The 16,433-nt window shown below is 35.0% G+C and overlaps 1 protein-coding gene across 1 annotated transcript; it reads left to right on the forward strand.

Annotated features, from left to right (window-relative positions):
* The first annotated feature begins 381 nt into the window (after positions 1–381).
* LOC111014773 (beta-amyrin 11-oxidase-like) lies at positions 382–15,738 on the forward strand. Its single transcript, XM_022289593.2, has 8 exons — positions 382–662; positions 890–1,373; positions 7,786–8,055; positions 12,921–13,010; positions 13,664–13,742; positions 14,202–14,308; positions 15,423–15,544; positions 15,645–15,738. The coding sequence occupies exons 1-8, from the start codon at positions 439–441 to the stop codon at positions 15,736–15,738; spliced, it is 1,470 nt and encodes a 489-aa protein (XP_022145285.1). The 5' UTR covers positions 382–438.
* The last annotated feature ends 695 nt before the right edge of the window (positions 15,739–16,433 follow it).

Below are 16,433 nucleotides of genomic sequence, written 5' to 3' on the forward strand. Positions count from 1 at the left end.
ATAAATTCTCTATTAAAAAGAAAAGAAAAAGGAAAGATTCATATGGATCATAAATGCATTAATGGACGTAGTTTATTGATTCTAGCCGATTTTAGTTGGATTAATTGATGGGTCACCTTAGATAATTTTTCCTTTTTTCCAAGCTTCACAATATTTTTCCCCCAATTTTTTTTTTTTTTTTAATCTCATGCGAGCTCTCTACCATCATTAATTAATCTTTGTGTCTATAATTAATTTCGTGACTTCTTTTCTAGAATTTCATCTCTCTTTCAAATTGATTCCACCACTCACCCCTTCCACACCTCATTCATCAATTCCTCTCTCTTCAAAATTATGCTTTAATTTGGTCAAAAGATCATGAGTGTGCCACCAGAATATCAATAGAGTTTTGCATTAATTTTAGACCAAAGGGATCAGATCAAGCTGAAGAAATCAACAATGGAGTTCAAGAATTGGTTGGTATTGATTCTTGCAGCCTTTGTTTTTGTTTTTGGAGTTTTGAAGAGATTGAATGGTTGGTATTATGGGGCCAGGCTGAGGAACATATGGGCTGAGCTTCCTCCCGGTGACATGAGCTGGCCTCTTCTCGGTTCTACTCTATCCTTCGTCAAAGATGTTAGTAATGGTCGACCTCAAAATTTCGTTCACACCTTTTTCAACAGGTCTATCTCATCAATACTCATTCTTGATTTATTGAAGATAATAAAATACTCATTCTTGGTCGAATTAACTAGTTGAGCTCTCACAATTACAGTGATATTAATAAAGTATTAAATTTATCATAACATATCAACTTGAGTTTTTGGGTTCAGTGGTAGTTTAACATAGTATAAAAGTATATGATTCTATATTCAGACGAGTCGTTTCTCATTGATTTATATTATTATAGATATGGGAAAGTTGATATGTTCAAAACTCACGTACTTGGGAGAGCAAGTATAATCGTGTGCACACCTGAACTCTGCCGTCAAGTTTTAGGAGATGAAGAAAAATTTGTGCCTAGTTTACCCGTAAACATAAAATTGTTATCGGGTAAAAAGTCACTGATCCAATTTTCGAAGGCAGAGCACCGGCGGCTCCGACGACTGATGACGGCGCCGATCAGCGGCCACACGGCGCTGGAGATGTACATCTGCCATATTGAAGAGACAGTGGTGGGTGGGTTGGAGGAGTGGGAGAGTATGCAGAGGCCAATAGAACTGTTGACAGAGATAAAAAAGCTAACTTTCAAAGTTATTTGGAATATTTTCATGGGCTCAACCACCACAGACTATTCCATTGGAGAAATGGAGGCTTTGTTTCATGATGTTTCATTAGGGTTCATGTCTTTGCCCATCAACTTTCCTGGCTTCTCCTTCTATAAATCGTTCAAGGTAAGCCACTTTAATCGTTTTTTAATTATACTCTTCTCGTCGGTGAATATTTAAGATGAACCAATAATAAATTTATATGGCTTAGTATTTAGTAAGAATTGAGGGAGAGATTTTTGAAAGGTGAATTAGGTTGCCTAAAAGAAGAAAAATCTAAAATTTTGTCGTCTCAGGTGACATGCAAAATGATTGGCTGATCTCTTATGGAAAAAAATTATTTGCTAAGTTTTATGCTATGTAAACTTAGCATGTACTTAATATAATATTCTACATTTTAAAACTATATTAAACTTTATTAGATTGGATCTATATCATTTTAAGCTAAATTCAAACCTTGGAAAACAAAGATTTAGCCCTTCAATATAACTTAATAAATTTCCAATTTTAAATATGTCATTGTCGTCTGTATATTTTATGCACTGCCTTCAAATAGAAACAAATAATAATGCAGAACTTCCAACTAAATAGTGTAATTAATATATTGTAAAATAGCAATTGGTTTTATATAATTCACGAGAGCTATCATTGCTTGTCTGGTTGATATTTCTGTTCGGCTCTATAATAATATAATTTTCATTAATTTCATTAAAGAAATAATAGGTTGTTCGGAAAATTACTTACCAAGAATATTTCCCCCTTACATAGTTCTTCACTGAAAACTGTAAAGGATCCAATATTAATAAAGAATGAACCTTATATAGGTTTATAATAGACATGAGCTACTCCTCTTATTGTCAATTGATTTTGAGATGGAACCTGATGAATATTAATATGATATCAGAAGCCAAAAGCTAAAACAAGATCCGGCCCAAAAATGAGATCCAACCAAAATTGATAAGTCAAAAGAGCCACGATTTTGAAAGGACATGTTAAGGATCTCACATTGATAAAAAAACAGGACCTTCATCAATACTAATAAAGACTAAGTCAATCACACAATAAGAGAAATATAGGAAAAGCGCAGTAGACGACACAAAAGATTTATACTGGTTCACTCCAAGTATGGGTTAGGTTCAGTCTTTCGCCACAACGGGTTCTATTATGGTTCTGGGATAATACAATGGGCAAGTACAATAATATCTCAAATCTAGAGGTCTCGACAAAAGTCATCTAGCTTCTATAAACTACAACAATAGAATCCTAGAAAACAGGAATGAAAAACCTCACCAAATACCCATGCGAATAGGTTGCCGACATGGTCTACAATCTCGGGATCTCGCCTATTAAACTCTGCCAAATACCACTGTCGCTACCATCTAAAATTTGTGTACCTACACATTCAACCGCCACTTTGATTTGCAACAACACATAAACAAATCCTAAACAAAATGGGTTATAAGAAAACAATATCTGCGTTGTCGCCCTGGAGCAATCATCCTTATGCAGGGTCCATTATATAGAATCGAAACCAAGGCCCCCGAGACTCATCCGTCATGAGGGCTTCACCAACGACACGTGCCTTTGGGGGCCGTGAGGCCCCTACTGCTGGTCGACAATCGAGCGATGGGCGCATGCGTCGCTTCTAGCCCGGATTCTGACTTAGAGGCGTTCGCGCGCGCCCCACGCACACCAGCGCACTGCTCGCGCGCGCACCACGCATAACTTAAGTCATTGGAGGTTATCCTTCGAAATCCAAGCCCACCAGCGCCCCCCTGCGTGCGCGCGCCCAACGACACGTGCCTTTGGGGGCCGTGAGGCCCCTACTGCTGGTCGGCAATCAAGCGATGGGCGCATGCGTCGCTTCTAGCCCGGGTGCTTGGTACGGTCATACGGCATGGGACGTGCACGATTGGGAGGAGGCCATGACTCCTCGATCAATTCCAGGCATATCCTCATGTGACCATCCGAATACATCAGCGCGAGGGGTGGCGGTGGTGGGCGTTGGCTGCGCGCGCGGGAGGGCGCTTGGGGGCGTGGGCGCGCGCGCACGAGGTGGCAGTGGTGCAACCCACAGAGGGGATCCCACCAGTCAGCTTCCTTGCGCCTTACGGGTGCTCTTCCAGCCGCTGGACCCTACCTCCGGCTGAGCCGTTTCCAAGGTGGGCAGGCTGTTAAACAGAAAAGATAACTCTGCGGAAGAATCATTGTCGATGCCTAAAACATCAAACGACCCGCGAACGCGTTTCACAAAACGTCCGTGCTCGTGTGGGGGGGCCTCGGTTTGGTGGGCTCTTGCCCCCATGCCGCCCTCCGGCGCGCACGGACCCAAACAAAACCTCCGAGCGGAAGAAGTTAAATGTTACCTTGGCCCGAAGGCCAAGGTGAGAGGCCAGTGCCGAGGTGGGGTCAGTGCCGTGATGGCCTTGGTGCCGGGTCGTCTTTTGGCATAATTTGTTGCATCTAATAAGACCTTACCCTCTCGGTTACCATATCCTTTTGGGGAGTCCTCAAGTATCTTAGGAGAATGAGGGACTACAAGCTCGTGTATCTTTATAGGATACACTGACTCTGACTTCCAAATAGACAAGGATACGGTCGGGTATAGGTCGCGCGCTTCAGCGCCATCCATTTTCGGGGCTAGTTGATTCGGCAGGTGAGTTGTTAAAATCATTTTCTTCAGGCTGAGTTCTAACTGCATCAACAGTAACTGATCAAAATCCACTCGATCAAAGTAGTCCTTGATGCTTTCTTCCTCGATTGAACCCAACGACCTTTGAAGGTATTAATATTAATGGGGTTCCATCTCAATACCAATTGGCTATGAGAGGAGTAGCTCATGTCTATTATAAATTATTGTTAGGTACCTTTTCTTTTCAATGTGGGATCCTTAACATGCTCCCTCAAGATCGTGGCTCTTTTGGCTCATCGATCTTGACCGGATCTCATTTTTTGGACCCGATGCTCGTTTGAGCGTTTTGGACTCTGATACCATATTAATATTTATGGGGTTCCATCTCAAAACCAATTGGCTATGAGAGGAGTAGTCCATGTCTATTATAGACCATTGTTAGGTCCCTTTTCTTGTCAATGTTGGATCCTTAACAGAGGGAAGATTTCCCCTATGATGACTTGGCACTCCCACCCAAGTTCGTTGTCACTCTAGAGACCTTACCCTCGACCTCAGCATCAACTACAGTCTTTCTCCTCAATGCACTTGTTCTTTCAAGTCGCTAATCCGTTTGACAACTACGGTATTATCTTGACAGTCTACTGAACACCTCACTGAGCTATTCACCTTTCCATTTCCTCTACTTCCCAACTGTTTACTTGCATTGATGGTAAATTCTTCTGATCTGTCTTGACTGTCAATGCTACTAGTTATTTTAAGTCTCCTCCTGAACTATATGCAGCCCTGTGCATAACTCGTCTCTCTCATTTTCTAGCAATGTCAAACCTCAACACGTACACTAAAGCTTCTCTATGGCCAACAACCACTACCTCGGATCCCTTCATGAGTTTCCACCTACTTTCTACAAACTCACGTCTGTAGCTTTCGTCATCCAACTTCCCCGCTGATATGAAATTCATGGGTACATACCTAATACCATGTAAAACTTACTCGGTCCCGCGTCAGTTCTCTGGCGCACTTCCCGAATTCCTCTGACCTTAGAGTGTCTCTCATTCCCTATCCTTACCATGTCATAACTGCTTGTAGTGAGGGATGTGAACCAACTCCTATCTGAAAATACATGCACCGATACTGCACCGTCCACTAACCACCCTGGATGACGGATCCACGAATGTTGTATCCCTCACAACACATGCTAACATGTCATCTGACAAAACATTTGTCTGTATTTCTTTGGCTTGATCATCTTTAAGCTTCTTGCAGTGTTTCTTGAAGTGGCTCTTCTCATGGCAGTAAAAACTTTCAATGACACTACCCCCACTTCTCTTGTTATGTCTCTACTGTTTCCCATAACTCATCTTCCCTTTCCCTTTGTTTTGAATTGCCAACGCTGACTTCATATGGTTCTCACCACCAGAAGTGGATGCGGAATTCTTCCCACTTCCTTTCCTTCGAATCTCCTCAGCAATTACAGCATCATAGATATCTGAAAATTTCAAACTATTATGCCTCAACGAATTCGACATCGCCGTCTTAATTGTTTCCCAACTCTCAAGCAAAGAAGGCATCGACTTTATAGCCTTCACCTCATCTGAAAAAGTAATCTTCATAGACTCCATCTAGTTCATTAGTTGAGTGATCTCATTGATGTGGGAGTTCACCAATGTGCCTTCCTCCATATGAAGTATAAAGTATCTCGTAATGAGATACACCTTGCTGTTGGCAGAGGGTTTTTCATATATGTCCATCAATGCCTTCATCAATCCCATTGTTGTTTTTTGACTCGCTACAAGACTTGTCACATTCATTGACAAGCACAACCTAATGGTTGCTACGACCTGTTATCCATCTCCATTCATTCCTTGTTTGTCATCCCAGTAGCCGGTCATTCTTTCTGGGTTTGTGTATCTTCTTGTATGTAAGAAGATCTGTGACTTGCATCTTTTAAAACCTGAAATTTTCCCCATCAAAACTCAAAACCCCCTCAAAGTAGTGATCTTATCCTACTTTGAAAAGAAAATGGACCTAACAAGGGTTTATAATAGACATGGATTACTTCTCTCATAGTCAATTGGTTTTGAAAATATGGTTTTGAAAAGATGGAACCCCATAAATATTAATATGGTATCAAAACCCAAAAGCTCAAACGAGAATCTGGTCTAAAAATGGGATCCGGTCAAGATCGATGAGCCAAAAGAGCCACGATCTTGAGGGGAATATTAAGGATCCCACATTGCAATTGGCTTTACGATAGAACCCCATGAATATTGATAGCAATGTGACTTTCCACTGGATCCCATGAAGCTGAAACTTACATCTCTGATACCACTTGTTGGGAAAATTACTTATCAATAATATTTTCCCCTTCCACAATTCTTCAATGAAAACTAAGTCAATCACACAATAAAAGAAATATAGGGAAAGCACAGTTAAACAACACAAGAGATTTATACCAGTTCACCCCAACTATGGGCTCCAATATTTCGCGACAATGGGTTCTACTATGATTCTAGGATAATACAATGGGCAAATACAATTAATCTCTCAAATCTAGAGGCCTAGACAAAAGCCACCTAAAGCCTCTATAAACTACAACAATCGAACCCTAGGAAACAGGAATGAAAAACCTCACCAAATACCCACGAGAATAAGTTGTCGACAATGTTCTCCAACTCCGGGATCTCACCTCTAAAACTCTACCAAATACCACTGTTGCTACTCTCTGAAATTTGTACACTTACACGTTCAGCCGCCACTTTGATGTGCAACAACACATAAACAAAACCTAAACAAGAGAGCTCTATGTTTAGCAGTCCAAATATCCTAATTCTTATAGAAAAACAATATCCTACTTCTCGTAGGAATTTGTAGTAGTATTAAAAACCTTTTTCTTCAATAGGACATGAGTTTCTTGTTTTAGCTTCATTATACGAACAATATCTGTGATTATTTTTTAAAAGCTTTGCCTGATCATGTATCATTATTTTTTAAAGCTTTCTTTTGTCATACTTACAATTATTTTAATCAAAAGTCTGAATATGATAGGTCATCGAACTTTAAAAAATTAATATCTAATATATCGGGAAAGGCAAATACGTCTGGAAACTTTCAATTTTGTATTTAATAGATCTATAAACTTTAAAAATGTATAAGAAATCCACGAACTTTCAGTTTTGTGTCCAATAGATCACTGACATTGGATATGAAAATCCTAACGAATTGGTGCTAGGAACCTTTCGGGTATGTGAATCCCTAATTCACAAACACTAAAACCCCTAAAATCAATTTAGCACAAGGTTGAACACTCCACTATAGAGGTTGATCAAACCCAACATAAATGTTCAAAGCTTGCAACCTAGATCAATAATTGCAAAGGTTTGAAGCGCTCTTGGCTGGCTTGAAAAGAAATGGTGGCTCACAGGCACAAAATTACATTCAAAAACTAATATGTCAAACAACTTAGGCAAGACTTTAGATAGCCTCCCAACTAAACCTTAAATGCCACACCTACCAAAAAAACGAAAACAACACTGCTTACATAAAGAAAACTCTTAAATAAAAATATATTATTATTTAAAGTCGTAGGTGGTTCATATCAGACCTCTTAGAATTTTATTTTTTTTTAATTTCATGAACATATTATACATAAGATTCAATTTTGTGTTTAATAGGTGTATGCATTTTTAAAAACATTGAATAGGTCAAGGATGTAAATGAAAGTTTGTGAACTTATTAGACAATTTTAAAGTTCAAAAAACTATTAGACACAAAATTGAAAATTCCAAGACTTATTAGACAAAGTTCAATGATCTATTAGACACAATTTGAAAACTCGTGGATTAAACTTATTATTTAACTTTCCCTTTTATTTAATAATCTGACCGATGACAATAAATATAAATACAGGCTCGAAGACACTTATCAAAAATACTACAATCAATCATCAATAAAAAGAGATCGGTGAAGAAAAGCAAAGGGGAAACTTGGGAGGCAAAAGATATGATGGATTTGCTTATGGAATTGAAAGATGAAGATGGCGATGAAGAGTTGGATGATGAGACCATTATAGATTTTATTTTTGGTAAGCTGTTTGCAGGCCATGAAACTTCAGCTTATACTGCAATGTGGGCAGTTTTGTTTCTCACAAATCATCCACACATATTTGAGAAGGCCAAGGTTAGTGTTATTTCCTCAACTCTTTTGTTGCATTTCTTTTGTGCACGTGTGTGCGTCCATGGTATATGTGTAGATGTTTATGTGTGCGTGTGCGTATGTGTATGTGTGAAACAAGAAACTTTGGAATGTACTATTTTAAAGAGTGTTTGACTACTAGGGTTGAACTTCTATAAAATAGAGTTTAACAACTTAATTTTATATTTGGATACGTAGATTTGCTTAATATCGAGTTACAAATTTATTAATCATCTCATCAAAATAAATTCAGATTATATGAACTCAAGACTATAGAGAGCCTAAATCTGATAATGCATAATTGACTAGCATAAATTATAATTAAACCTGTTAGAGCAATATCTGCAAAGAAATTAAGGAAACACAAAATTAATCAATCCGAACCCAATAGTAGCATTGTTTTCTTAAGACAATTTTGTTCCCTTTATGGTGCTCAAGGTTTCATAAACAATTGTCTCCTAAGATAGAATGGATTACCGATCTATGAATGTAGCATTTCAATCACAGGACTCAACGAACACCAGCAGTTAAATAATCGTACACAGAATGCAATTGTCCCCTCGGGATAGCTTGGAAGTATTAAGACTTAGAACTTCCCTTAGTAAAAACTATAGAGTTTACATATCTTATCAGTATTTAAAGAACTTTGATGGTAAAGAGTTATAAAAAGCATATATTAACCTTACTCATTTCTAGGTTAGCATAGGAATGATTAGGAATTTATAATTCCTTCTTAGTGTTCCTCTGAGTTGTATACATAAATTTGTTTTTCCTTTTAAACCTAGATCTTGGGATGTCTAGTCAGCTAGGTTGGGTTACTGTTATGTAAACTCTTATATTATAGGGTTCAAACTCATTCCAATTGAAGACAATTTCACTTGCTCTCTTGTCAAAGCTTTCTTAAGTGGATCCGCAATATTATTTTTTGATTTCACGTAATTAATTGATATAATTCCATTAGAGAGCAATTGTCTTATGGTATTATATCTCCGACATATATGTTGAGACTACCATTATAGCGGTTTGACTATCACAATGTATACATATTGGGGGTACAGGTTTCGTCCAATTAGGAATATCTTCCAAAAAGTTTCGTAATCATTCGGCTTCTTCCTCTGCTTTGTCCAAAGCTATGAATTCAGATTTCATAGTTGACCTTGCTATACAAGTTTGTTTGGAAGATTTCTAAGATATACCTCCACTTCCAAATGTAAATATATTTTCACTTGTAGACTTTGAATTTTTTATACGGGTTATCCAACTTGCATCACCTTCAAGTACAGTCGGATATCTAGTATAATGTAAACCATAATTATGGTCTTAAAAGAGCTTTCCAGTAATCTGGACTTGGATGATTTGTATATCGACTCAACATAATTACTTCATATGTTATATCAGGTATTGTACAATTCATAACATACATTAAACTTCCTATTATACAAGAGTACTCCAATTGAGACATATTATCACTCGTATTTGAAGAAAAATGATGACTAGCATCCAAAGGTGTCTTTACAACTTTTGCATCAAATTTCTTGAATTTTTCAAGAATTCTTTCTATATAATATGACTGAATTTTTAACCATCTGGTTGTTCCATATATATTTCTTCATCTAATTCACTATTTAAGAAAGTTGCTTTTACATCCATTTCATGTATTTCAAAGTTGTATATATTAATATTCATGTGGTTCGATCTGAAAACCAATTGGCAATGAGAAGAGTAGTCTATATCTATTATAAACCACTGTTAGGTCCCTTTTCTTTTCAATGTGGGGTCCTTAACATGCCTCCCGAATCTCATTTTTGGACCGGATGCTCGTTTAAGCTTTTAGGCTCTGATACCATATTAATATTCATGGGGTTCCATCTTAAAGTCAACCCCATGAATATTAATATGGTATCAGAGCCCAAAATACTCAAACGAGCATCCGGTCCAAAAATGGGATCCGGCTAAGATCGATGAGCCAAAAAGAGCCACGATCTTGAAGGGGCATGTTAAGGATTCCACATTGATAAGGTAAGAGACCTAACAAGTGTTTATAATAGACATGGATTACTCCTCTCATTACCAATTGGTTTTGAGATGGAACTCCATGAATATTAATATGGTATCAAAGTCCAAAACTCTTAAACGAGCAACCAGTCCAAAAATGGGATCCGACCAAGATCGATGAGCCAAAAGAACCACGATCTTGAGGGGGCATGTTAAGGATCCCACATTGAAAAGAAAAGGAACCTTGCATATATTTATAATAGACATGGGCTATTCCTCTCGTTGCCAATTGGTTTTGAAATGGAACTCATGAATATTAATAGTATAAAGCTGCTAAGACTATTAACATGCGAATAGATGTAATTCTAGTAACGTGTGAATATGTATCAAAATAATTCAACCCTTCTTTTTGTTTATAGCATTTTGCTACGAGACGAGCTTTATACTTATCAATTGTTCCATCTACTTTCATTTTCCTCTTAAAGATCCATTTACAACCGAGTGGTTTAGTACCACGAAGAAGATCAACCAATTCTCATGTATGGTTTTGCACAATGGAATCAATTTCACTTTTTATAGCCTTTTTCCAATACGGTGCTTTTAGAGAAGAAATTGCTTCAACAAATGTTTGAGGTTCATTTTCTAACAAATATGTTAGAAAATCTGGCCCAAAAAACTTTCCAACTTTTGTTCTCTTACTATCTCTTGGCTCTTGAATCTCATTCAAATTTTCTTGATTAGATGACCATGATTCGTGTGTCATTTTCTTTATATTTGATTCATTTTTCATATTATAAGGAAACATGTTTTCAAATAATGATACACTTTTTGATTCAATAATTGTATTTGCATGTATGTCAGGATTTTCTGACTTATGTACAAGAAATCGATATACACTACTGTTAATTGCATACCCAATTAAAAACACAGGCAACTATTTTTGGCCCTATTTTAACCATTTTAGGTTTAGGAAGAGCCACCTTTGTCAAACACCCCCACACTTTCATAAATTTATAAGTCGGTTTTCGATCCTTCCATAATTCATATGAAATTTCCTGTGTCTTTTTATATGGAATTCTATTCGGGATGTAATTTGCTGTAAGCAACGCTTCCCCCCCCCCCCCCCCCCCAAATTTTGTGGTAATCCCGAATTAATCAACATAGCATATTCATCATTTCTTTGAATGTTTGATAACTTCATTCTGTTATGTCATTTGATTGAGGAGAATAAGGAGTAGTAGTTTGATATACAATTCCATGTTTCAAACAAAAACCTTCAAAAGGAAATTCATATTCTCCTCCTCTATCAATTCGAAAGATATTAATATTTTTTTCCAGTTGATTTTCCACTTCAGCCTTGTAGTGTTTAAACACTTCAATCGCTTCATCTTTACTTTTTAACAAGTACTGTCATAAATAAATGTTATAAAATATTTTTTACCTCTCCTTGTAGGCAAAAATTTCAAATTACATATATCGCTGTGAATTAATTCAAGAGGTTAAGTTTCTTTTTCTACTAAATGAAATGGAGGTTTTGTCATCTTTGATTCAACACATATTTCACATTTTTTATTATGATCTAATGTGAAATTAGGTATTAGATCCATATTACCAACTTCTTTAAAGTTTTGTAATTAACATGGCCCAATCTCTCATGCCAAATATTAGAAGAACCAATCAAGTAAGCAGAATAAACATTCTTATTATTAATATTGGAGGTCTTGGGATCTTAGGGTACAGCAGTCATTACATTCATCTTGAACAGACCATCACTTAAGTAACCCATATTTACTAAGTACAAACTTGTCGGAAACAAAAACAAATTTGAACTCATTTTTGCTCAGCAGAGAACCAGAGACTAAGTTCTTGCTAATGTGAGGAACATGAATTACTTCATTAAGAGTCAGTTCTCTACCATAAGTAATTTTCAGCACCACTTTTCCTTGTCCCTCCACTTTGGAACTTGAAGAATTACCCATGTAAAGTTGTTCTCCATTTCTTGTTGGTGTGTAAATAGAGAACATCCACTTATTTGGAGAGATATGACGAGTGGCTCTAATGTCTATTCGTCATTTTTTGGTATTGCCTACCAAGTTACATTGAGACACTACAACAGATAAATCATGTTAGTAACTCCATCAGAAAGATTATCCATTTTTGTTATATGTGGTTGACCATTTGATTTCTTCTTTTGAAAAAACTTTGGCTTTCGGCAGTCCTTGGATCAATTGTCTAGGTTTTCCACAATTTTAACAATTTCCATTGAACTTCATGCCTTTGTTGTGTGACTGAATTGGACCAGCCCCATAAAACTTTCTCTTATTATTATTATCTTTGGAAGATCCTTCTACAAAATTGGCCTTTGAGGTCATAGGATCATTGCTTCCATTTTCCATCTCAGGTTATCGGTTATCTTCTTCGATTCTCAACCGAACAACTAGTTCTTCAAGTTTAATCTCTTTGCACTTATGCTTGAGATAATTTTTGAAGTCTCTCCGTCTCTCCATGATGGATGTAACTCCCCAATTATCTATGCAACCTAAAAAGATTCACTATCAGACATTGTTTTAGCAAAAAATTTGAATTAAAAAAACAAACAAATAGCTAGTAAACAAGTTTAATTTTTTTTTTAGTACAACATGTTGGGGAAGGGATTTGAACTCACAACCTCTTTGTTGGAGGTATATGCTAATTACCACTAAGTTATGTTCGTTTTGGCAGATAGTGTGATATATATACCTCTTCATTTATTGGTACATTTATAATGAATTTGGTATATAACATTGAAAATTCGATAACAAAAAGTATTATAATATTTCTATTAAGATCTGTAATATTTTAAAATACATTTGTAGGAAGAACAAGAGAAGATTATTAGACGAAGGCCATCGACTCGAAAGGGTATAGTTCCCTCCGAAGTTAAACAAATGAAATCTCTCTCCCACGTATGTATAGATTAAATTGGGTTCGATAATTATTTCTTATTTCTTGTTCATTCTTTTTTTTATTAAAAAATAAATGAAACATGTTTAGTAATCCTTTCTGGTTTTAATTTGCTTTCTAAAATTTTAGATTAAAAAAATAAAAATTTTATATAAAAACTAAATTTTCAAATCAAATATTCAAATTTTTTATGTAATATTTAGTTTTTTTCTCAAACATAAATAAAACATTATTTTACTATTTTTGCTTGTAAAAAGGGCTCTTATATGTTCAACTCAATTAATCTCTACTTCAAAACAAAGTAAGATTATTCTACCTTTAGTTTGGAAATTGTGATTTTAGATGTATGTAGCAATATTTTATAATAGGTACATTACAATCTAAATGTACGTTATGAATAAAATAATCAGCCTAGCAAGAAATCCATACTTTTTATTATTATTATTATTAGCCTTGGACATCTTTAATTACCTGATTAATGCCAAACCGAGCATAGCTCAAAGGTTAAGGCACCTAACTCTAACCAAAAGATCATGAGTTCGAATCCACATCCCCACACATGTTGTACTAAAAAAAATTACCTGATTAATAAATATATTTATTAATTAATTACTACAAGAATGTGAATAACAATGATATAATATGTCATATCCAGGTGATAGATGAGACATTTCGAGTTGGTGGTATCATATTTTTGCTTTTTCGTGAAGCTACAACTAATGTCAAAATTAACGGTTAGTCATTAGTTTCCATATATTTGTATCTTTCTTTCGTTGTAGGAACTATTTAATTATTGCATCTCTATCATAAAACCTTCAAATTACATCCACTATATGAGAGGAAAAATGTTTAGGTGTCTAATGGTTAGTGCTCATTGTTTGCCTACCACCTAAAAAATAGATATTTTTTCTATTTTTTATACAAAATATATATATTAGAAAAAACTGTCAAATTTTTATTGATGTACAGCCCAAAAAATATATAGGTGTTACGGATAAGCATCTTTAAGATTTTGAGATGTGAGAGTTCTTATTTAACCTTCTTCTTCCCCTCCTAATGCTCGAGGATTAATATGTAAAGAGTGAAATGAGAATAATATTTCTTATAATATTGGGCTTATTGAGAGTATGTAATAATAGGCAATATTTAATTATTCTAATACTTGTATTTTTTTTTTCTTCCATTTGATTTAGGTAAAGTTATACCAAAAGGATGGAAAGTCATAACTTGGTTTGGGGAAAATTACATGGATCCCAAACTGTTTCCTTCACCACAAGAGTTCAATCCTTCAAGATGGGATGTATGTAAAATTTTCCATTATTGCAACCCTTTCTTTTCTATTCTAAGTTGTTCAATTGATCACTTTTTACATGCAATATATGAGATATCATTTTGCCAAAGTTATCTTAACAACTTAGTTAAAACATATATTTTAGTCCATTTTCTATTTGGTTCCTTATGTTTTAACATTTTTCGACTATATTATTCAATGTTGATAGATGTTAAAATTGGCTGATGATAAACTTACATAACATGATATTTGGTAATCTCAGTGAAATTTAGAGAATGAATTAGGTCATCCAAATGAAGAAAATTTGAAATCTTATCAACTTCTAAGAAATTTGAAGGAGAAAAAGGTACCTTTCCTCTCTTATGTGACTTAATTTCTTCCAAAATTTTTTCTAACTCATTCAGTATTATGTCATGTAAGTTTATCATATCGATCAATTTTAACGTACACCAACGAAAATAGTATGATTGAAGGATGTTAAAATATAAGAGACCAAAATGTGAAACTTAGCTTTTTAAACGATAGGGTCAAATTGAAAAAACATCCTAGGGACTAAAACATATAACATATATTTAGCCTAACAACTCATCAACTTTTTTTTCCTGCAAAGGAACAAACTCATCATTGTTTTACATGATAACACATGAAGCAATGAATAATCAGCTCTAATAAATATCATTTCCTCCGCATTTCAAATTAGTAACACCTCAACATATTAGGTCTCAAGAATCAAAATTAATATTGAGACCATACATGAGTACCCACCTTATTTCAATGAAATATATATTGTCTACTTTGAATATATGTTTTAATTTTTTTTTTTTTACCTCAACTATGATGGTCTCATATCAATATATAGATGTTCTCTTTAATTTATAAATACATATTCTTCTTCATTGATCAATCTGCACAATTTGACAATGAATGATATAAATCTTTAAGTTTTTCATCCATCCATAGCTCAGCGGTAATTGACACATATCTCCAATTAAAAGGTTGTGAAGTTCGATTCTCCACTCCCACATGTATTAAAAAAGAAAAAATTTTCGATGAAGTGGCGATTTTACTTCTTTCTCACTTGTGTAATAGTATTAATGACATTTTGTTTGATTTTCTTGAAAAGAATTTTGTAGCCACACCAGGAGCTTTCATTCCCTTTGGATTAGGAAGCAGGTTATGCCCTGGAATGGATCTTGCCAGGCTCGAAATCTCAATTTTCCTTCACTATTTTCTCCTCAATTACAAGTGAGTTTTCTTTAACTTCCCTTCTATCAAATTTAACATTAAATTCAATCAAACTTTTTTGACAACACACAATAATCAATATATGTGTTTTGCAATGCAGGGTAGAACAGCTTAATCCAAAATGTCAGTTGACTTGGTTGCCATTTCCTCACCCCAAAGATAAATGCTTGGCAAGAGTACTCAAAGTTGCATGACACAGCTATGCTCGGATTAGCAACCGCTTGCAGTCGTTATATTGAAAATCTCCTTCTGTATTTTTCTTAAATTCCCATTGACATTCTATATGTTCATGGGTTGGATATAGATATATAAATATATCAAATATCAATAATATAAACATAATATAAATAATAAGAATTTTAACTTATTTAAAATTTGTGAAATGCTTATTTATTAATTTAAAAACTATGTTCACAAATTTTTTGATTTTTAGGACTTTTTAGAAATATTCATCAACGATTTCATAAAAATTGAAGTTGTGACACTTCTATTGTCATGGACGTTTAAAATTTTAATGATAGCATATTAACTCTGTGTGATATGCTTCTTGTCTCTCATTTAATAATCTTGTAAATGTTCACAAAAGGTCATATGTACATCTGTACGGTATGATTGAAAGAATAAGAGACCTTTTTGCACAAAACTTCTTAGGCCTATTTTTGTATATAAAGTTAGAAATAGTCATTTGGTAATGTTTCTATTTCTCGTTTCTCCTTTCCAACTTTCTAAAGAAATCTAAACATTTTGCAACTAACTTTATTTCTTGTTTCTCTTGGGAACATTCTCAATCGGAACAAGTTTCTTATTTCTTATTCTCATTTCCAGTTTGTTCCAAAACATAAATAAAAATATGATTTTATCATATTTGAATCTGTGGATATTGGAGTCG

This window comes from Momordica charantia (assembly GCF_013281855.1).
Source record: "Momordica charantia cultivar OHB3-1 chromosome 10 unlocalized genomic scaffold, Mcharantia_2.0 BLBB01000010.1, whole genome shotgun sequence".
Taxonomy (NCBI): domain Eukaryota; kingdom Viridiplantae; phylum Streptophyta; class Magnoliopsida; order Cucurbitales; family Cucurbitaceae; genus Momordica; species Momordica charantia.

Coding starts and splice junctions, on each gene's coding strand:
- LOC111014773 (XM_022289593.2), top strand. CDS start 439: ATGGAGTTCAAGAATTGGTTGGTATTGATTCTTGCAGCCTTTGTTTTT. Junction 13,011..13,663: donor AAATGAAATCTCTCTCCCAC/GTATGTATAGAT, acceptor TGTCATATCCAG/GTGATAGATGAGACATTTCG. Junction 14,309..15,422: donor TCAATCCTTCAAGATGGGAT/GTATGTAAAATT, acceptor TTTCTTGAAAAG/AATTTTGTAGCCACACCAGG.